We start from the raw sequence: 22,245 nt of genomic DNA on the forward strand, positions 1-22,245 counted from the left end.
AGTATTGCTAAGTAGTTAGAGAGGGAGAGAGAATGCTTGTCACCAGGGCGGTTGCAAGGATATTTTGCGCCCTAGGCGAAAATTCCATCTTGCGCGCCCCCCCCCAATGCCAGCTCAGAGGGGCTGGGCTCAGAGCTGGGGGTCAGGGTTGTTGGGGGGATGGGGTCAGGGAGTTTCCAGCTCAGAGGGACTGGGCTCGGAGCTGGGGGTCAGGGCTGTGGGGGGGATGGGGTCGAGGGGGTTTCCAGCTCAGAGGGACTAGGCTCGGAGCTGGGGGTAACGGCTGTGGGGGGATGAGGTCGAGGGGGTTTCCAGCTCAGAAGGACTAGGCTCGGAGCTGGGAGTCAGGGCTGTGGGGGGGATGGGGTCAGGGGGGTGCCTGGGGGCACTGGGGCAGCTCAGCTCTGCAAGCTGCTGTTCTCTCTAGCTGTCCAGGCACAAGGGGAGCAGGAGCAGGGACCAGCTAAGGACCAAGGGGGCAGGAGCACAGGCACCTGAGGCTGACCTGTGGGGAGGCACTTGCTTACCTTGCCCAATGCATGAGCGCTAGGGTCCTCTTTCTTCCTCTGCTCCACCAGACCAGTACTGAGGCTTTTTTCTTCTCCGTGCCCCTCGCTGGGGCTGATGTGGAGGCTGAGCCAGGGGGCAGCCACGGCTTTCCTCCAGAAGCGAAGCCCTGGTGTTGCACCTATCGCAGGGCCCTTGCCATGTGCCCTAAGCAGAGCTGCGCAGCTCTGCCCAGCCGCCGGCGCTCCCACCGGCAACAAGAAAAATTGCAGAAGCTGGAGCCCCTGCTCTGGGAGGGAGAGGGATTCTGAGCCTCTGCCTGCAGCCCAGGGATTCCCCTGGGTCAGCGCAGCCGCCGTCAGCCCGAACCTCTGGGCTGCCGCGGCAGCGCGCTGACCCCGTGGGTGCCCTGGGCTGCCGGGCTGCCAGTGGCTCCCTGACCCTGGGGGCGCCCTGGGCTGCCGCGGCTGCGTCCTGACCTCGGGGGTGCCCTGGGCTGCCGCGGCTGTGTCCTGACCCCGGGGGCGCCCTGGGCTGCCGCAGCGGCTCCCTGATCCTGGGGGCGCCCTGGGCTGCCGCGGCTGCGTCCTGACCTCGGGGGTGCCCTGGGCTGCCGCAGCGGCTCCCTGACCCTGGGGGCGTCCTGGGCTGCCACGGCTGCGTCCTGACCCCGGGGGCGCCCCGGACTGCCGGCGGCAGGCAGCTGCTGCCGCGGGCAGCTCAGACTGCCTCTCCAGCAGCAGCGGCTGCAACCATTTAAAATTTTTTTTGAGGGCGCCGCTTTTTGGCGCCCTCAAATCTTGGTGTCCTAGGCAACCGCCTAGTTCGCCTAAATGGTTGCACCAGCCCTGCTTGTCACCCTGCCAGTGAGTTGTGGTTTATTGCCGCAGTCTGCTCTGGAAGATAGGGACAAAGAGGGTCTGCTGCAGTGGGAGTGCTGCTGAACTGTAACTCTCTAAGTTTTACTGAGCGAGGGGTAGCACGGAGCTTCAGGATGCAGGAGCAGTGACTCGGGGTAACAATAGAGAGCTTTCCCCTCTGAGCTGGTCCAGCATGGCAAACCTTCAGGAAGCTCTGCCAGCTCCAGACCCTGGCCCGCCTGCCTGTGTGGGAGGGGGAGTAGCCGCCCCGTGACAGTCACTCTCTCTATCCCTGAGCTTAACCTCTGGCCCTGTAGGCAGTGCACACAAAAAAGAAAGGGACTTGCTGTTCTCCCTTATTTCCCAGTGCAGGGGCACAGTGACGCTGACAAATGACCTTAAGCTGGGAGTGAGTCTCTCAAGCGAGGTAGGCAGCCACATGCTAGGTCTGCGTGAGCTAATGCACTCACAATAGCAGCGTAGATGTTGTGTCGTGGGCTAGCCACCTGCATGTGAGCCGGCCCGGTCTCCTGGGCTCTGAGCTTGGGTGGCCAGTCCAGGCTGCCATGTTCACACGGCTATTCTTAGTGCACTGCTCGTGTGTGTCTGTCTGCCTGGGCTGAGATGCATGCGCCCAGCTGCCGTGGAGACATACCCTAAGAGAGCAACATAAAAGAAAGATATCGATTTCCAGGCCTGATGGGTTTCACAGATGTTTGTTTATTTATGCAGGATGCGTTAACAGGTTTACAAATCATTGCCATATAAATATCAGAGACAAAGGAAAGGATAATTGCTACAACAGTGAGCTTTTGTTTAGTGCAGTGGTTCTCAGCCAGGGGTACGTGTACCTTTGAGAGAACGCACAGGTCTTCCAGGGGGTACATCAACTCATCTCCAGGTTTGCCTGGTTTTACAACAGGCTACAGAAAAAGCAGTAGCGAAGTCAGTACAAACTAAAATGTCATACAGACAATGACTTGTTTATACTGCTCTGTATACTATGCACTGATCTGTAAGTGCAACACTTATATTCCAATTGATTTATTTTATAATTATATGGTAACAGCGTGAAAGTCAGCCATTTGTCAGTACTAGTGTACTGGGACACTTCTTTGTATTTTTATGTCAGATTTTGTAAGCAAGTAATTTTGAAGTGAGGTGAAACGCGGGGGTCCGCAAGACAAACCAGACTCCTGAACGGGGTACGGTTGTCCGGAAAGGCTGAGAGCCATTGGTTTAGTGGCACTCTCTTCGGTTATATAATCATCAGCTCTCTGTTTCAGAGAGATCACAGAGTGTGCCTCTTGACAGATTGGATCGTCGTGATCATCCTCAGCATAACAAAGGCCAGAGGACTTCGTTCCTGCCTCCAGCCCAGGAACTTGTCCTGCATTGCTACAACTGCACTGTTTCTGCAGCTTAGTGAGATCAGGGTTTGTGATAGTTGGTGGTTCTTGTATTTATTGCCTGATCGTTTTCTTATTTAATAATGTAAATTGCAGAGGGAAAAACAGCCACCTGCATGTGGCTTTTCCCCCTCACTGGTTGCAGCCAGCCTTAGCTTGTTCTGGAGCTGAATTTTACTGCTCCTTAGTTGCCAGTTAGCGAGGCTGCTTGATTTCTGTGTGTTGGGGGATCCTTAATGACTAACTGACCTGTGCTGAACAGTTGGCCGAGTCAGGCAGGCCCAGGAGCTCTTTAATGGCCAGTTGAAATAACAAATGCGCAATGGGAATAAATAACCAAGTTTAAAAATATTGTTGATTGGTTTGTCTTGTGCAGGGACAGTCTCCCTGCATGTACACCCCTCCGGCCGAATGCAGACCAACTTACTCATTTATTCCTGGGATATGGTCAAGGTAAAAATCATAGAGATACATACGGTCTCAGCTCAGCGCCTGGCTATTAACAGCCCAATGTGCTTTGCACTGTTTGCAGGGTTAGTTTCTCTCTTGCATTTCTGTTGGCTTGAAGCGGGGGAAATGAATGAGATCCCTGTTGCTGGGCTTTAGACTCGCTTTCTCCTTCAGGATTCTTGATGTGACAGTGGCTGGGTGGCAGTCTCGGGCGGGTGTTAAAACAAAAAAGCTTTCTGCAGCCGCTGTTTGTAAATGGCCGTGGAACATTCTTTTAACAAAACCCAGTCTGAATGTTGGGCTAAATTTAGCTTGCGGGCAGCGCTTTTCCCAAGCAAAAGTCCAGGCACATGCGAAGTCGACAAGCCTTCCCCTTCCTGGGCTTTGGCTGTATTACCAAAGACATTAACAACATTATAAAGTTCAGCTCCAACCCCTGTCTTAGCAGGTAGGAGAGCCTGATTGGTCCCCCCCCCCCCCCACATACATGCACAAATGCTTTTGTTCATCTAGGGCCCGATCTGAAGCTTTTATGTCAAGTGGCACATTAACCAGCAAGCAGCCCTATTAAACTCAACAGGACTCCGCCCGTAGTCAGGGCCAATGGTGGGGGGAAGCCGGTACAAATTACTGAGGCCTGGTGGTCTGGAAAGGAGACCCGGGGCCTGGCTTCGTCGGCCCTGTTTAGCCGGTCCACCCCTGCTGGGGGAACCAAAATTTTTTTTTCACCAGGGCCCGAACCTGCTCTCAGCAGCCCTGCCTGTAGTATGTGTCAGAGTCTGACCCCTAACCGGTGCATGCGGCTGTGTGTAAATACCCAGTCGTAGTTGGACTCCAACTGCTCCTGCTGGCCGGGCTTTTAGGTTTTCAAAGCTAGCCCCAGGATCCCTCCTGTTCAGACCCCTTTTGCTTTCTGATGTCCTGGTAACTAAAATGGGAGAAGATGAGCCGTCTTGTCTTTTTGTCTGTCTGTCTGCTCGCTGCGTCTGTAGTTGGCTCCCAAGATGATTGTCCCAGGGAATGATGGGCTGGAGGAGGAGGGATGGCAAAGCATCTCCGAGAGATTTTATATTTATGGTAAACAAGTAGCATCCAGAAAGGGTCATTCTGTTTTTCTCGATGTGAGGATTCCTCTTTGCACCTACTCTGTCCTGTCTGTCTCTCTATCAAACTGTCCTCCACCTGTGGCACATAATTCATTCTAATGATACCCGGCAAAGCTGGCATGTCAGCTTGAAGAGAGCCGGTTCAGAAGGGCAAAAGAGTTTGCATGGGAGGGAGGGAACCCTAGCAGCTCTCAGGATGGAGCTGTAGCTCGCTGCTGGGGATAAAGGAACTCAGCCTTCCCTAGCTTTGCATGCATCTGGCTGTGGAGAACTCATCCTTGTCTAGACGTTAGCAGCTGCTTTCTATGGTGTGGTCCAAGCCTTGGGGCTGTGGCATCCGCAAAGAGGTCCAGCCACTCCACGCTGCTCTCCTGAGCTCCCTCCCTCTTGCAGCATGAGTCCCACTGGGGCGGTTGCGTTGCGTCTCTCGGTGGGTTGACGCCCCTGCTCTCAGGTTGGTGATGGCTTGTGAAAAGGCTCCGTGTAACTCCAGCAGTAACGTTTGCAGTCGCTCCCTCATGGGTTACCCAAGAGGTGATGCCATGAACAGGGGCCAGCCACATCGCACTCCACCTGGCCACACCACTGAAAGCCTCTGGGAGTTCTAACCACACAATGTTTATGCAGTTGGGCTTTGGGTCAGGTGGCCTCTGGCACAGAGTTTCTATGAAGGCATAAGGCTGTTCTGTTGTGCTTTGCTGGCGAGCATCACACCAAGGGCAGGGTGCAAAGGGACTCCGAGAAGCCACAATTAAATCAGACTGCTTCGAATGACAGGGAAAACATCCATTTAAGTACCAGCTTAGAACTTGCTTCTTTAAAGGCAACTGTCAGAAGCCAATGAACCAATGCCTGTTTTCAAGCGTGCTTTGAGCACACGGGCCAAGATTTTCAAAAGTGCTCTGGGCCCTAGATTCTAGGGTGCCTCTTTTTGGCTGCTCAACTTAAGACACCTTAAAGGGTCTTCCTTTTTCAGAGGGTGGGTGCTCAGCTCTTTCCAGATGTAAGGCTCCTGTAAGATGTATCAAGCGAGGCACCTAAAATCACTAATCACATGGGTGACTCGTGGGGAGGGACACAAAGGGGGCAACAGTCAAAGGGAGGCACTTGGCCTTACCACGTGACACCTCCATGTGACTTCTCTCTACCCCACCCGCAGCCCGGGGCCCCCACGCTCTCCCCATCCCGTCCCTTCCCCATCCCACTTTACCCAGGCGGGTGTGTGTGTCTGTCCCGCTGCGCTGCACTGCGCCGGCAGCATCCCCTCCAGGCAGCGTGGCCAGAGACTGCCTGGGAGAGTGCTGCTGCCGGGCAGCGGGAAGAGGAGAGTCTCCTGCCCCACCTCTTCCCTTCTGGCTCTGGGTTCGCCGTCTGCTGGCCCCTTGCCTCCCCACCGGTGTTTGGGGAGGCTCATGTGACCCATCAGGTCCCTCCCACCATCACCCTTGCCTGGCCGTGTATTTGATTTTTATGTTGGCCCTCCCCTGCTGGGCTGAGAATCACACCCCTGGTGTATACTAGTGCCAGAGACATGGCATGTCACGCTGACGCCGTGCCCAGACGAAACTGACTGGGCAAGTTCCTCTGGGCAACCTGAATGGATGCACAACACTAGATGTGCAAATTCATCGAGTGTTTTAACAATCCGGAGTGTTGTACATGGTGAGTTCTATCTTGTCGGTGCCCCTTTAATTTAGCCAGACACTTGTCCTTCCCCGTTTTAAAGCAAGTGAAACACTGGGGAGTGTTGAGCAGAGAAAAGGCATTTGTATCTCAGCTCTCTCTGGAGTTCTCCAGCACAGTCGTCTGTTGCGTCCTGGGGCAGAGAGTGCAGCATCATTCAGGGCACAGTTGGGGCTGGGCAGGGAGCTGAGGGGAGTGGAAGGCCCCACAGTCACCCCCTGCTGACTTGGATCTGGGGAGAGGGGAGCAGGGGCTGTGTACACCCCCCTGAGGCAGCCAGGGGAGTCAGGGGACCATGGCCAGAGGGAAGGGTGTGCTATGCCTTGTAAAGGACTTTAGCAAACAACTCCCTCCTACTTCTACCTGCCCCCCGGCCCAAGGCAAGAGGGATTATGTCCAGCCACACTGCAATCTGGTGCGATTACAGCTTGTGTAGATGTGCCTGAGCTAGCTCTGCTGAAGTACTGGGGCAGTAGCCTGGATTTCAAAGCCGCCCGGAACCCTGGGAGATGACTTGTGTGACCAGCCCACACTGCTACCAGGAGCAGCACCCCATGATTGCACTATAGACACATCCTTAGAGGGCTGCCTGTGTGCATTATAGTCCCAGTTCCACCACAGGCAGCCTGGGCAATTTACTCCTGTGCCTCAACTTACCTCTATAAAATGGGGATCCTGATCCTTCCCCCCTCCTCACCCACCTGTGTGCAGGGCTTTGGGATCCTGTGCCCCTGCCCGGTGTGGTGATGGGAATTAGAGTTTAACTGGGAGACTGAAAACGGTTGCAGGAAGCGTTTCGTGTATCACTCCTGTTCCCGGGTGCCTCCACAGCAGCTCTGTGGCAAAGGGCAAGGAGTCAGCGCCGCTGGGGGAGTGTTCCTTCACTCGGCTGCTCTCTGGGAGAAATGTGGAAGAGATTAAATGACAGACGTAACACCAACCACTCGCACGCCCGAACTGAGATAAAAGTTCACTCTTTAATCATTCCACTCTTGCTGTATGCGGGTGCTCAGCAGGAGATGAGCGCTGAGTCCATCAAACCAATTGTCAAGCCACCTAATGAGCCTTAATGCACTCGGAGAGCCAGGCATCAACCCTCAAGGACTTGCAGATACTAAGGGCTCCGTCCTGAGGTCCTCACTCAGGCAACCTCCACACTGACATCGCTGGCAAAGTGACTGAGGATGCAGAACAAGGCCTTACGTGGGTTAATGTTGCAGATGGGCGAGCAGGGAAAAAGCAGCAGGGTTTTCATATTCCCACCCCCTCAGCCTTTCTCAGGCCCTGGGGAGGCTGCTCGGAACCTTGCCTAGTTTTCTGTATTCCTCCCTCTTGTGACATTAAGCCCCCAAGGGCCCGATTTTTACATGCCCTTCTCAGTCGCACCTAGGAAACGTCCCAGGGTATGCACCTGCATGTACAGACTGTCTTGGGGAGGCAAACACAGGTGGACGTGAGCATTAGGGTGACCAGATAGCAAGTGTGAAAAATCGGGATAGGGGTTGGGGGGTAATAGGAGCCCATATTAAAAAAAGTCCCAAATATTGGGACTGACCCTATAAATCAGGACATTTGGTCACCCTACGTGAGCGTGCACAGTATGAGCTTAGAGAGTCCATTGAGCATTTTGGCCTTTCCATGTGTTTACAAACTTGAGCTAAGATGCTGGGTTCTAGTGGGGGAGGGATAGCTCAGTGGTTTGAGCATTGGCCTGCTAAACCCAGGGTTGTGACTTCAATCCTTGAGGGGGCCACCAAGGGATCTGGGGCAAAAATCAGTACTTGGTCCTGCTAGTGAAGCAGGGGGCTGGACTAGATGACTTTTTGGTCCCTTCCAGTTCTAGGAGATTGATGTATCTCCTATTATTATTATTGTACTGGGCATAAAAGCCCATCTGCAGAGAGGGGCAGTGCAGGAGAGCAAGGTCCAGCAGGCGTGGCCGTCTGTGGACAGAGACTGTGGAGACAAGAACCGCCAGTTCCCATGGACATTACCTTCTCTCTTGGCTGAGTACTTCGTGGCGCCGATAGCCCTGTTGCCACTTTCCCATTGGCTGCTGCTGGATTCTGGTGAGCTTTGGGGCGCCAGGTGGTGACCAGGCTAGTTTAGATGTTTGTATTGCAGTAGAGCCTGTGGCCCTGAGGTGCTAGGCACTGGACAACACAGTGAGAGACAGTCCCTGCCCCAAAGAACCTGCAGTCTGGACAATACACAGGCAAACAGAGGGGAAGAGACTTGCCAAGGACAGTGACTGAGCTAGGACTGGAACCCAGCTCTCCTGACTCTTTCTCTGGGGCACAATCCACTTGGGGTAACATTTTCATAAGTCCCATCGAAAGCCTTGGGGACTTGGATTCCTATGTCACGTCCAACCCTTTGCACGTTACCCTAGCTCGGGATGTACAGGGACAGATTCACAGCAGTGTTCCATCCCCCGATGGACAGCGTTGGGGCAGAGGAGGCTCACGGAGCAGGAGAGTTGATCTAGCCATTTCAGTTCCACATTTGTTGCTTGGAAGCAGGTCTGCCTTTTGCCTGCTGCCTAATCACACTCCTGTTCCTTTCTCCCTCCCTTTTGTTTTGGATTTGTTCCTTTTTAGCAGATTGAAGACTTTATATATTCCCCCTCTCGGCCTGTTAGCCCTATGAAGGGAGGAAGAGAGAGAGAGACAGCTTTAGAAGAGCTTTCCCCAGTCCTCTCTCTGTTCCCATTTCTCAAGCAGTTTGCAGCCACCCTTCCCTGAATCCATGCGACACCAGGAGACGGACAGATGATGTCAGTCAGCTGTCATCATTCATCCTTTTTAAATTTCAATTTTTTTTTTCAGAGCGAGGGGGGGAATCTCTGTCCAAAATCACTCATCCTCCCTAATAATGAGAGCTGTCACCAGCCTGGCTTGGCTAGGAAATGATCCTCTCTGTAAATATTTGGTCTGTAACTGATTTATGGGTGGAAAAAAAATAAGATTAGTAGTTAATCACCAGGCTGCAGGAAACTCTCTTGGGCTGGATGCCTGCGAAGAGCACATTGAGGAGACAATGCCAGGGGCTTTGTCTGGGATGAGCTCAGAGGCTGGGCAGGAGCTCAGCTTTGTCGCAAGTGGAGTGCACTCCATGGTGTCTCTTTAGGCCATGTGTTTCCAAAAAGGCTGCTTACAATGACCCTTGGCATGGTCCATCAGCAGGATTTGAACCTAAGAGTTTCAAGTCTGTAGTAAAGATCTCCACTACTTGAGCTGCAGGAGTAACTCCATTAGCTAGAAGCAGCAGTAGGCTGGTATCTTCCGTGGGGACCAGCCACTACTGTGTATGCGACACACTCTCTGTAAATGTGGGTGGCGTTTAAATGGTACCACGGGTGCAGCTTGTTTGCGTAAATCTTTCTGAAGCTGCTCTGGATTGTGTCTACGGAAAGTGCTATGACGGAGGGATACTTGGGGATCCAGGTGGGAAAGCAAAATGTGGGGATGAGAAATGGAAACAAGGGACACTCAGGAGGACTGGTTCAGGCCATGCTGCCAACCTGCAGCTGCTGGACTCCCCGTGGACACATGGGCTCCACCCCAAGGCTGGAACATTGGTGTGAACTTTGCTGTGGCGCTTCAGTGTGCTGTGGTACCTGGGGACTGCCCTGGGCTGACTGGCAGCTCTCTGTTGCGACAGTAACTTGACCCTCCTCTCAGAAATTGGGAGACGTCCCCTCTTACTCTCTTCTCCTGCTCTAACCATTTGCTACCCTTCCTCCTGGCAGTGAAATCCCCTGCAGGATTGATTGTCCTGCTGAAAAAGGAATTGTCCTTGCCGTATCCCTTCCTGCCACTGCTAATGGGCTCTCCAGTGACAGGGGTCCTAGGATCTCAGGAGTTCTGGGACCACAAAGGGGTTTAGAGTCTCAGCTGCCCCTTGTCTCCAGGTTTGCCTGGAAATTGCAGCTTGTTTCAGAGTCAGCTGTATTGACCAGATGATAATTGGGGATATTTTTAAAGGTCCCACTAACTGTTGCAAAACTTAGCTCATCCCAGGGTTTTCTGTTGGTCTCTGTAGAGGATAAATCTGTTGCTAGGGACTGCAGAGACCTGGACTTGTCACCATGGAGACAACAGCAGAAGGTACCCTGGAAACATGGAAGGCTTGGAAACCTGGGGACAGCTGTCTGGGATTGGGCTGGCTCTTAGCAGGTGAAGACACATGATTACAGGCAGGTGTAATAGAGTGTCCAACTCAGTGGGAGTCCCGTTGAGGGCGTTCTGGGGCTATTACCCTCAAGCGTCCCAGCCCTCTGCTCCAGCCTGCTTCAGAGACAGGAGGGTACATTGCCGAACCTCATCTGATTCAATTGTCTGTTCGGCTAACGAGCCCACATGCCACGCAAAACAAGCTCCTTGATGGCGAGTTGTTTGCACAGAGACATTGAAATGAGCAGCAGCTTTTCCTGTGCAAGGAAACAATTAGTGCATTAGAGTTGGGTTTAATTGTCACATGCTATGGAGGACTGTAAAACGTTTGGGGTGCTGCAAGGCAGTCATTTCCTAGCAGTTGGTGTCTCCAGATGCCCGTGGTGTTGTCATGGATTTGGGGTTATCGAAGATGTGCTGTGATTGAGAGGAAGGGAAGGATGCTGTTGTGGAGACGGCCCAGGGCAGCGAGCCAGAGTGTTCTGGTTTTGGCTCTGACACTGCCTTCTTGTGTGATTTTTGGGAAGCCACTTCACCTCTCCAGGCCTCAGTCTCCCTCTGTGTGCAGTGAGGGTGATAATGCTGGTGACCCCCCGGCAGGATGGGGGTGGGGGGACATTGCTGTATTATTAATGGAGAAGGGCTCACATTACAAAGTCCAGATAGACATTATGTCTTGAATTGTTATGAAGAGGGACAATCTGAGATCTGGATTTCAAACTGCTGCATGTTCTTGTATGCATTTAGACCTGACCCATAGGCGCACCTCTACTGAATAAGACACTTGCATATCTAGTTAGTTGAGCAGTCATGTCACCAGAGGGTCTGAACACCTGCTGGGAAGAGGCTGAGACATGAGGGGACATAACTCAGAAGTTAAGGAAACTAGGAGTAAAGAGAGGCTTTGGATACAGCAGTTTCACGCCAGTCTGATTAACAGATGGAGTTAGCTACCTAGGAAGGCAATGCAGCATGAGACTAAGCTCAAGACACTCTGATTTTTTTTCTGGTAAAACCAGGGGAATGTGAAAGAGGAGGAATGTGTGTGTGTGCGGGGAGGGGAGGGGATTAAGATAAATCAGAAACATCCATTTTGAGTTGGATGGTTTTGCGGGGCAATGACTAGCAAGCACTAGTCTCCTGTAACTCTGCACTCACTGAGACCACGTTTTCAGAGGGACGATGCTCCACCTCCTTTGGAAGCTCTGCCTACTAGTTTCCTCTGATTGTTGAGGTTTGTCCAGAGCTTGGTGTGATCGATGTTGGTCTTTCTCCCTGCCCTTGCTGTCTCTGTCATAGCACGCTTTCCCTTCTCAAGCTGCTGCATGTAGGGTGACCAGATGTCCCAATTTTACAGGGACAGTCCCAATTTTTGGGTCTTTTTCTTATATAGGATCCTATTATCCCTGTCCCGATTTTTCAAACTTGCTATCTGGTCACCCTAGCTGCAAGCTGCCTTTCTGCAACTGCCTTCCTTTGTGACACATAGCCTGACTGTCCTAGGGGCTACCCCTCTCCTTGTCCCCCTGATCGCTCTGTTCTAGGGGGGCTAGGGTGTCGACAACGCCCAGAGTGCTGGGAGCTGGACGTTCCAAGATTGTGACTCCCCCCTCCGCGAATCAGGCTGACACTAGATCTTTCCAGTTTTAGGGTGACACGTACAGCATTTCTGATGGCTACGGCCTCTTGAACCATCCCACAGAGCACTGGATGGACATACTGGAGTGAAAACAAAAGGAATGCAATGAGCAGCAGAAATAATCCAGTGTTAAAAAGAAAATTAACAGTAGAAACATCCAATGTCTAAAACTCCCTGACAGGGAGGCTTCTGATCAAACCCTGCTATAAATCATTCTCTTGATGGCCAGACGCCATGGTGGTGGGCAGGGAAGGAATACTTAGAGACTGCTTGGTGTCAGAGGGCTCATGGTGTAAAGAAGGTGCCACCTCTCTATTTTTTTATCAGCTCTAGTTTTTGCTGTGTTGATGCAAGCTGCCTTTGGGATTCTTGGGGAATGTGCATGTCCAGTGTTTGAAACAGGAAGATGAGGGAGTTCTGTATGGTGCGGAGTTGGATCTAGTTACAGCTGTCAGAGACCTACTGCTGTGTCTTTCCACCAAGCAATGTCATCTCAGCACTGGATAGATGCTTACTTCATGCCAGGGCATGGCTGGAGCTGCCGGCCCTATCTGCAGCTGGCCTCCTAGTAAAGCCCCACTTCAGCAAAACGTTTAAGCATGTACCAAAATCCACGTCTGTTCAACTGAGCACTCAAACACACACAAAGAGTGGGACTTAAAAACATGGGCGTAAAGTTAAGCACACGCTTTGGTGCTTTGCTGAATAGGGGTGTCAGCGAGGAGTGCTAAACAAGGAATAGAGTCACTCAGGGATGGGGGTGGAGTGATTTAGCTAATCGATTCCTAGTGTCCTGTCACCTTGGTATCTGGGCACCATTCTGTGTTCATACCTCCAGGAAGCTAGCTTCTTCCAGTCCAATCCCTGCCTAAAGCAAGAATTGCTGCCAAGAGCAAATGCTCTGGCTTTTGTGGGAAAACATCCATTGAATGCAGGGAGGAGAGTTTTCAAATGAACTCTCACCAGGATGCCAGGACAGTGCCAGGGCGCACACAGGCATGTGCCTCACCACAAGAGGGCTCACTGGGCTACGTTAAGAGCAGAACATGCCAAAGGTGCTATGCCCCTGTATGTTCTGACTGCTTCTCAGGGCTGCTGGCATTGGAGATGGGGTGGCCAAGGAGGGGAAAACCTGGCAGGAGCTGGTGGCACTGTCTGTGGTTGAGGGAGCCCACTGGGTTGGTGGAGATGGTGGGCATGGCAGCTCCCTGAGAACACTGAGCAAATACAGCCAGGGTCCTTCTTCGTGATGTCTGAAACCAAACCAGGTGGGAAAGGGAGGGCACTCAGTAGCACCCAGAGAGCTGTCTGGGCTTTGGGGTGAGCTGAGCTGTTCTCTGGGGCTGGAATGTTCAGAGGGACCAAAGGGAATTAGGTCCTGGAATCCCACTGAAATGCTTTGGGATTTGGTGCCTGACTCACTTAGGCTATCCCGACATCTAAACCCCGTTAGGCTATCCCAGTGCAAGGATTGTGTGGGGCTTCACCTTGCTTAGCCCCCCAGCCCTTTCTTCTGCTTCAGTAAAACTCCTCTGTGCTAGGGAGGACAGTGCTAGGGGTGGTACAGAACAGAACTGGGCACCCAGCCCTGGGGTCCTTTGTAAGATTGCGTGCTTTTTTGGGTTCTTCAGCCAAACTCCCAGGGATGGGTCAAGTGAGGAGACCCCCTCTGTCATAACTCTCCTACTCAGATCTGAACCTTAGAGTTCAGAGCATGAGAAGCTAGCATGAATCCTCCAAACTTAATTACCAGCTTGGATCTGATATCGCTGCCCCCAGCCAGAAGATTCCAGTGTCTGGCTCACTCTGGTCTCCCCAAAACCTTCCCTGGGGGGACCCCAAGACTCAGATGCCCTGAGTCTCACCACAAAGGGAAATAACCCACTTCCCTTCCCCCTCTTTACCTCCTCCCAGATTTCCCCGCCCTGGGTACTCTAGGATATGTCCTGCTTCAAGTCCTTGAAACACAAGTACGGAGAGATCAATCTCTCTCCCCCCTCACCCAGAGGGTATGCAAAGTCAGGCTTAGTAAATCTAACACAAAGAGATTCTCTCTTCCCCCCTGTCTTCTTCCTCCCACCAATTCCCTGGTGAGGTGCAGATTTAATCCCCCTTAAGTCCCCACGAAAAAAAAAATCCAACAGGTCTTAAAAAGAAAGCTTTATATAAAGAGAAAGAAAAAGACATAAAATTGGTCTCTGTATCAAGGTGACAATATACAGGGTCAATTGCTTAAAAGAACAAATGAATAAACAGCCTTATCCAAACAGAATACAACTTAACACAATCCAGCAGCTACACACATGTAAATACAAAAAAACAATATAAACCTATTGTCTTACTATCCTTGTACTTACAACTTGGAAACAGAAGATTAGAAAGCCTGGAGATAGAGAGATCACTCTCATAGCCGAGAGGGTCACCGAACCAAGACAAAGAACTTACACCCAAACTTCCCTCCACCCAGTTTTGAAAGTATTTTGTCTCTTGATTGGTCCTCTGGTCAGGTGTTTCAGGTCACTGTTTGTTAACCCTTTATAGGTGAAAGAGACATTAACCCTTAGCTATCTGTTTATGACACCCTCTGCAATAGATTTATGGAGACAAGAGCATTTCCCCCTGGGGGAAAGGTGCTGTAATTCCCCATAGGAGACATCTCCTGCTGTGGGGGGACTTATTCTATGAGATGCCGAGTTGGGGAAGATGGAGGAAATCCCATGTATAAGAGTCTCTTGGGGGATGGTCTTATCTCCCTCAGGCATCTCCTGTATCCAGTTTCCAGGGGTCAGTGGACCCTGCTGTGAAGTGTGTGAGAAGTTAGCCTGTCTCACTTTGGCTTCCCTCAGGAGCTGGCAAGTTGGGTTTGTGGTGGAGGGATGGGGCACCTCACATGCTGGACTTGAAGGGGGCTGGGTGGATCCCTCAGCCATGGGGGAGGCCACTTGTTGGATGTCTGCCCAGGTGCAGAAGGAGACTCTGATACCATGGCACGTGGTGGGGCTGGGCTGGCTGGAATCTCTCTTATGAGCTGCTGGACGAGGGGTTGGGTTTAGTGGCTTTAGAAACAAGGAAGGAAATGCTGCTAATGGGCAGAAGAGCTGTGCCAAAGCTGCTGGCCCATAATGCAAACGTGCACCACAGGAGCTGTCTCTGCCTGCCCTAAGGGCTAGAGACGACCTCTCGTGGTCGCTGGGCCAATGGCAGCAAACCTGACGCAGAACCTCGGAGTGACGCGGTCCCTGGAGCGTTCGGCCTCAGTGCTAAAGTCCGTCAGGAGACAGACTTGGCTGCCAGTCTCACGCCCTCTCCAGCCGTCACTGACCAAGCATGGTGAGGTGCTGGCCCGACCCATCAGCAGGAGCGAGGCTGGGGAGGCCTCTGCATCTTTCCCTGGAGCTGTAGAGGGCTGATCCAGCTGGATCCACCCTCCGTCATTGGAAGGTTAATACGATTCATTCTCTTCCCTCACCACCCCTGCATTGTTGTTAACTAATTAGTTACAACAGTATAACCAGAAATCAAATGCACCTGATTGAATAAAAGGCTGTAATTCAAGCAGGAGTCGATGCTAACCTCATAAATCGTGAGAAAATATCGCCAGCGGTTTCTGAGTGTCAGAGCCTGGGCAGCTGAGTGATGGCCCTGGGAGCCCCTCCAGGCCCTGGAATTGTTTATTGATAACATCAAGGGCTATTGCGCTGCCTCCTTGCTGCCAGGGGACAGAAAAAACGCCAGCAACCACCCAAAAAAACCTCTCCAGGATTAATGAAAGGGACCTGGGCTTCCTTAATGGACGCTGCAGCCTCAATGGGAACATTGTGTGCGTGAGAAGAGCAGAAAGTGCTGTAACCAGAGATCCCAGGGACTGGGGCAGTGAGCGAGGCTGGGAAGTGCTACAGCAGAACGAGCTCTCTCTAGCAGCTCTTCAGGGCACAGGCTGGCTGTAGCAGCCAGTGAGGCACCTTTCTTCTCCCCATCACCATGTTAATATCCAGGCCAAATCCTGAGAGGGGCTGAGCACCACAATCCCGGTGACTTCAGCAGGTGGCGGGAGTGTTTCACCCCTGTGCAAAGGCCCCATCTGAAGTCTGCATGCCAGTCGAGTCCCACACTAGCCCTGTTTTGAGAGCTGAAGTGATGCCACGTCCCTGGGCTGAGTCCTTGCACAGGATGAATTTCACCCAAGGTGCTCACACCACTCGGGGTCTGGCCCTTTATACCCCCCTTTGCCCTCCGCCAGTGCACACTGATTCCCCGTCAGTCCTGGTTAGACAGTGCCAGGCAGGATCTCATTCAATCCAACAAGCTAGCAAAGCGGAGAGAAAAATCTGCATCTTCCCTCCGCCTCCAAGAACAGCTGATTGTGACTGGGGAGTCCCGAAACTTTGGCCAGCGCATGGCTGGCTAAACTGCCCACTTGGATGGCGTGTGCCCTGCGTCAGATAGTGTGTGTGTGGGGTGGCGTGCTTTTTGGGGCACCCACATAAATGGGTTTATGGACTGGCCTCTTGCTTTGAAAGTTGGCCCTTAGCCTAGAGGCCCAGTGGAAAGTTGCATGGATTTTTTCATAGTCCAACTGCTAGCCTGGGGCTCAGGAAATGTGGCTTTACCAGACTTCTTGTGTGACTTTGGGCAAGTCACTTTAGCCTCCCTGTGCCTCTGTTTCCCTTTCATACAATGGAGACAAGAGCACTGGCCTGCGTCCCCGGGCTATGGTGTGGAAAGCCAAATTAGAGCGTGAGGCACTCAGACATGATACCAATGGGGGCCACCACTGCTGGTGTATTAATTTAGATGGCATAAAAGAACCAAATGTGTTAAAGTAACCCAAGCACTGTCCAGCATTAACCAGCGTTAACTAAGGCCTGCGCTTTGGTATACAGAGCTCTCAGCCTGCTGAGTGCCATGGCAAACACACAATTGAAATTCCTTTTAACCTTTTAGTGAAGACCAAGACAACAAGGAAAACCAGTTCCATCCTTTGAAATGTAAAGTATTAAATAAGACTTTAATTACATCGATATCCCTTGTTCTCTTTCTCTTTAGCTGGAGAGAGTTTTGGAAGGAAAAACCCCTTGTCCGACCATCTCTTCGATGGCATCAAAGATGGGACTAACTGTCCTTTAGGGGAAAAGAGAAAGAAGTTAGATGAGATGAGCTGGAGATGTTGCTGCTGTTGAAGTCTGATCCCATTTTGTCCCAGCTGGTGGTTGGGATTTAGCTGGAGCTGAGAGGGGTGGAAGGTATCATCTGGCCTGGTTTGGTCAGGGCATCCCTCAGGATTAGGACGAATAACGTCCAAGATCCCAGGAGATGGCGGGGGTAGCCATGATGGTGAAACTCACACCAGTAGCCTCTGACCTCCTCTTCCATCATTTCCCTGCCAGAGTCTCTTTCTTTAAGGACCCCAAAATGGAGTGATGGGTGGAACAGCCCATCACCTAGGCCTATGTTGATTTCATTCATTGGTTTCTGGTTCTACATCTTCTGTTTTTATCAAGTGTGATTTCAACACAGTCCATGGATTATATCAATAGCCTTTTGGTTTAGACAAATCCATTCTGTCTCCCGTTTGTGCCTTTTCCCATCAACATTTATTGGAGGTTATTGTGACTCTTTATGAACTTTCACACAGTTTTTACAGTTGCGCTCACAATTCAAGTAAATGTGTAGGCCCCACCCAATTACCACAACAGAACCTCTGTTGTAGCACGGGGCCAGATCCTCAGCTGGTCTAAATTGGCGTAATTCTACTGAAGTCCATGGAGCTGCACTGATTAGCACCAGCTGAGAATCTGGCCCTGGAATCATCATCTCATTCATCAACTTGCCAAACTGGGCAATACATTTTAAATTAACTGGAATGTAAAAATGTTAAAAGCCTGCAACGAAATTCCAATTGAACACCCATAGGTGCAGTAGAGCTCTCGTCTCTCGACTTGTCCGTAACAGAGTCGGCCTACTGTTGGCATTATATTAATGATAAATGGTGCCTGTTGTCTGTGTGGCCAAAGAATCCAGGAGGAGATTTTGAAAGATACCTAAGGGATCTGAGTTCCCAGTAACCTAAAGGAATGGCAATTGGGTGTCTAGACCCCCTAGGTAACTTTGAAAATCCCAGCTCTAAGGTTTACTTGCTCCAACAACATTTGCATATCTGTCTGTCTTAAGGTTTTATACTGCCGCCCATCACCATGGTATCTGGACTCCTTCCATGTTAAATCAATAGCATTATCAAAGTCCCTAGTGCACGTCATGGTGTCTCTGGCTTCTCTCCTGCATTGGGATATAAATGTTGTTTGGGATAGGGCGGTTTTTTAATTTCATTTTGTGGATTTGTGAGGCCGTTTACAGGGTTTTTGGTGAGAGAGGGTTTGGGTTAGTGTCGGTGTGTCATTTCTGGGATGGTAGATAGACCTAACCAAACAGGGAAGTTTGGTACCCAGATTTGTGCACATAAAGACCCACTTGCATGGAGAGTGCAGCTGGGACAGGCATAGTGGATGTGTTTTAAAAACAAACCTTTTGTAGGAATAGCTTAAGCACTGAGTTTTGAAAACGTAGCGCTGGAGGAACAAGCTGGTAAGAGAAGAGATTTCCAAAATTCTCACTGGTCAGTGCAGACTCCTGATTGATTTGTTCCTTTCCAAGTCTTGACTGAAAGAAGGTTTGAAGAATGAATTATGGTGAGGCTCCAGTACCCCAGCATGGCATCACATTTGTCTGTCCCAGGCACTAAAGATTTTTCAGGTAGCAGTTGAGTGTAATTTCTGTAGGATGCTGAAGATTGATGTGCCATGTAGCGTTAGCATGCCGTAGTTTCAGAACTGTGAAATGCAATACGGAGTTAGCAAGGCTGGTGTGGGAAGAAATGATGTGATTTTTATTAGCTTGTGTTACCATGTGGGTAATAATAGTTTGCATTCACATAGCACCTGCCATCCAAGGATCTCAAAGCACTTGATAAACACCTCCACTACTGTAACGTGGCTTGAAGGTAAGCCTCGGAACTGAATCTGACTTTGGAACTGGGCTCATTATTAAGATAAGGGGCCACATGCAAATATGGATCTGAGCCCAGGTTTGGATTTCACGGCTTCCAATGTGTGAGGACATGGGTTCGGGCCCATGTCTTCCTGTGCTTGTGTTTTAGTCAGACACATACTAGTGTTTTCCTGCCTGGCTTGCTGGCACTTCTTCCCTCTCCTCTGTTTACCATGAGAAAACGTATCGTTTCCTTTGCTGCTTTTCTTCATTTTTTCTCCTTCTCTTTCCCTTAGAGCCAAGAAAAAGAACAAGCCCCTGAACTTAAAGATTCACAACAGTGTGGGAAGCTGTGAGAACATCCCCTCCCAGCGCTCTCCCGTCCTGTCCGAGCGCTCCCTGCGTTCCTTCTTTGTGGGACACCCGCCTTGCATTCCTTCCACTCCTCCTGTCCATATGGAAGCCACCTTCTCAGCAAGTAAGTCAGACCAGCTCAGAGGGGAGCCTCTGCTTGGGATCACGTGTCTCTTTCCTTGAAGGCTCTTGGAGTTAGGCACCTGTCGCGCTCCACTGCTGCTCAGGTCGGCAGGGAAGAGGAGTCTGGAGGTAGGAGGCTCCAAGATTCTGTTCTGTAGCCAGTTGTAGATAAATAGCTTAGAAAGCATTGGGTACATTTTGCTGGCCTGTACATTTCTCTCACTGGTTTGGCAGAGGGAAATTTGTTGCTCTAAATATTGAGGGTGATCTGTGAGTAGTTAGAATGAAGTCTGGTGCGTGTGTGTAACTATAGATATGTGTACATGTGTATAAATATTGAGGGATTAAATATAAGTGTGTGTATATAAAATATGAAGACAGACACAAATCCAGCCCTTACTATAGCCCCAGCCATAGGTATGCATTTCAGTGCAGGTGTTGGAGAGCAGTGGCTCCAGGCTCTGATTCAGGAAAACACTGCAGTACTTTGCAGTGGTTTTCAACCAAGAGTACACAAGGTCTTCCAGGGGGCCCATCAACTCGTCTAGATAGTTTTACAACAAGCTACAGAAAAAGCACTAGCAAAGTCAGTGCAAACTAAAATGTCATACAGACAATGACTTGTTTATGCTGCTCTTTATACTATACAGTGAAATGTAAGTACGGTATTTCTATTCCAGTAGATTTATTTGATAATTATATGGTAAAATGAAAACGGAAGCACTTTTTCAGTAATACTGTGCTGTGACACTTTTGTATTTTTATGTCTGATTTTATGAGCAAGTGAGGTGAAACTTGGGGGTGTGCAAGACAAATCAGACTTCTGAAAGGGGGTCAGGAGTCTGGAAAGGTTGAGAGCCCAAAGGCACTGAAGAATTAACGAAACCTGTTTCATTTTGGATATGCAGGTCTCCCATGAGATTGCTGCCAATTCTGGCTCTCAGCTTTGAACGTCCAGGTCCAGTTTTTCCAATGGGTCTCCTTTACCATACCATAAACCTTCTCAGCAAAGACTGGCTCTGTGTCTGTGACTTGTTTTGCATACAGATTTTTTCAGACCCTTTCGAGGAAGCCCAAAGCAAAGTTGGCCCCTGAGGTAAAAGCTTTGGAACAAACTGTATTGGGTCAGTGTCTTTTTCAAATTTCTTTATACACGGTCTGTTTTCTGCTCCCCTTGATGCTAGTGGCAAAAAACCTCACTGACTTCAGTGGGAGGAGTGGGCCCTGTTTGCAGTGCCCACAGCTAGATGGTATCAAAGCACGATGTACTGTGTCCCACGCTGCTGGGCGGCTTGTGTAAATTCTGCCGGTGTTCAGATGGCAGGGTGGGGGATGAGTGGGTCGCAGGTGGATGGTTAGCCCTGGATCCAAGGGGAGGGGAAAACACTTTTAGATCCTGACCCTTATTTCCCAGCCCCAAGCCAGAGTTCTGGTTAATTTTGGAGCTTTTGAAGCTATTACAGCAGAGCTGTGAATATAAAGGTAATCAGAACCCACCCAAAAAATACAGGGAAAGTCACCGGAGAAGCAGAAATCCTACATATGCCAAGTGCAATGGATGTGGAAATATGGCACTGGGCCTGACACTTACTTACCGACTCTTTCTAGTTACTAATGTTCAGCTAAACCGCCTTTCTCTAATTCTTTGCATTTGCCTTCTACTGGCTCATCGCTTTCTCCCCTCTCTCGCTCTCTGTCCTTTTCTTTTTCTCCCTTTACCTGTTCTTTTTACTTTGTGTTCATTTCTCCTTTTTTCCTCCTCTCCAGAGGCTTTCTCATTCCTCCTCTTTACTTCCTGTTTTTTTCCTACTCTTCATATTTTGATCGTCTTATTTTGCCTTTCTCTGCTCTCCCTTCTCGCTCACTTTTTCAGGGCACTGGGCAGTACTGTGAAATGTTGCTTGAACAAGCTGTGGCATCTTCCACGGCATTGCACATCCTTACAGAGACACCCACCCCCCCGTCCCAATCTGACAGTCCTCCTCCACCAGGGAGCACACGCCAAGGTGGGAAGGTGCCAAGAAACTGGCACCTAGATACTGTGGTATTTGGCGCCCTATAAATATCCAAGATAGAAGAAATGTGATCTGGAGCAGCTGGCCACGGGGTCTGTGCACATAAACCTGTTGTCTTTGAGACATGTTGTGGTTGGGGGTGGATGGTACTGCTGTTGGATAGAGGGGCAGATCCACAAAGAACTAGGCCGTGGGTCAGTGGAAGGTATCCCTCAGCTAAAAGGCAAGCTGGTCCAGTAAGTCAGCTGTAGCCATACTTTTCTCCAGAGAAACGACACTCCCCCTCCCCATAGGAAGCAATGCATTCATCTGTCTCCATAAAAAGCTGCTTCTAGCCATGCAGCCAAAAATAAATGGATGAAGGGGGAGTGTATCCATGTGTGTGTTCTCTCCTTGCCCCGTTGGTATGAGGCCTCTGTGAGTGAGAGGCTGATGGAGCAACATGGCAATCAGGAGGGACAGAATTCAGCATGCAGGAGGTTAAATCTTCAGTGCTGCACCTGGCAGATGACACACACAGCGTCTCATGCTGCTTTTAATCAGAGCTGCAGCCTATCCTCCAGGCAGGGCACTGGGAATTTACCAGGCGTTCTCCTGGCCCGGATAGATCCAGCTGATATCTGGGTACTGCAGTCCCTCGGGTGCTGGGAGTGCAGGGACCCCGTGTCCCAAAGTCACAAGGCAGCGCTGCTGCAGGCATGGCTCACCATGGAGAAAGCGCAGGATTGTCAGTTTATTTCAGACACACAACCTCGGTTTTCCCCCCAGTTACAGAGAGAGCATTTACCAGTTAGCATCCGGGGCTTCCGCTTCATGTAAAAGGGGCGGGTGCCAGGAGTTCCGTTTCACTCCTCATGAAGGGAAGGGAGAGTCACCATTTGGAGCCCCCTTGGGAGGCAGTAGGGGCTCTGTCAGCTTCAGATTCCATAGGCAGCTGCAG

General features: G+C 50.8%; 1 protein-coding gene across 1 annotated transcript in view; it reads left to right on the forward strand.

The window, feature by feature from the left end:
* KSR2 (kinase suppressor of ras 2) overlaps window positions 1–22,245 on the forward strand; it is a 288,342-nt gene that overhangs the window by 106,857 nt on the left and 159,240 nt on the right. The window contains 1 exon segment of the mRNA XM_030583327.1: window positions 19,110–19,291. Within this exon segment, the coding sequence (XP_030439187.1) occupies window positions 19,110–19,291 (182 nt within the window).

Source organism: Gopherus evgoodei, chromosome 13 (assembly GCF_007399415.2).
Source record: "Gopherus evgoodei ecotype Sinaloan lineage chromosome 13, rGopEvg1_v1.p, whole genome shotgun sequence".
Taxonomy (NCBI): Eukaryota; Metazoa; Chordata; order Testudines; family Testudinidae; genus Gopherus; species Gopherus evgoodei.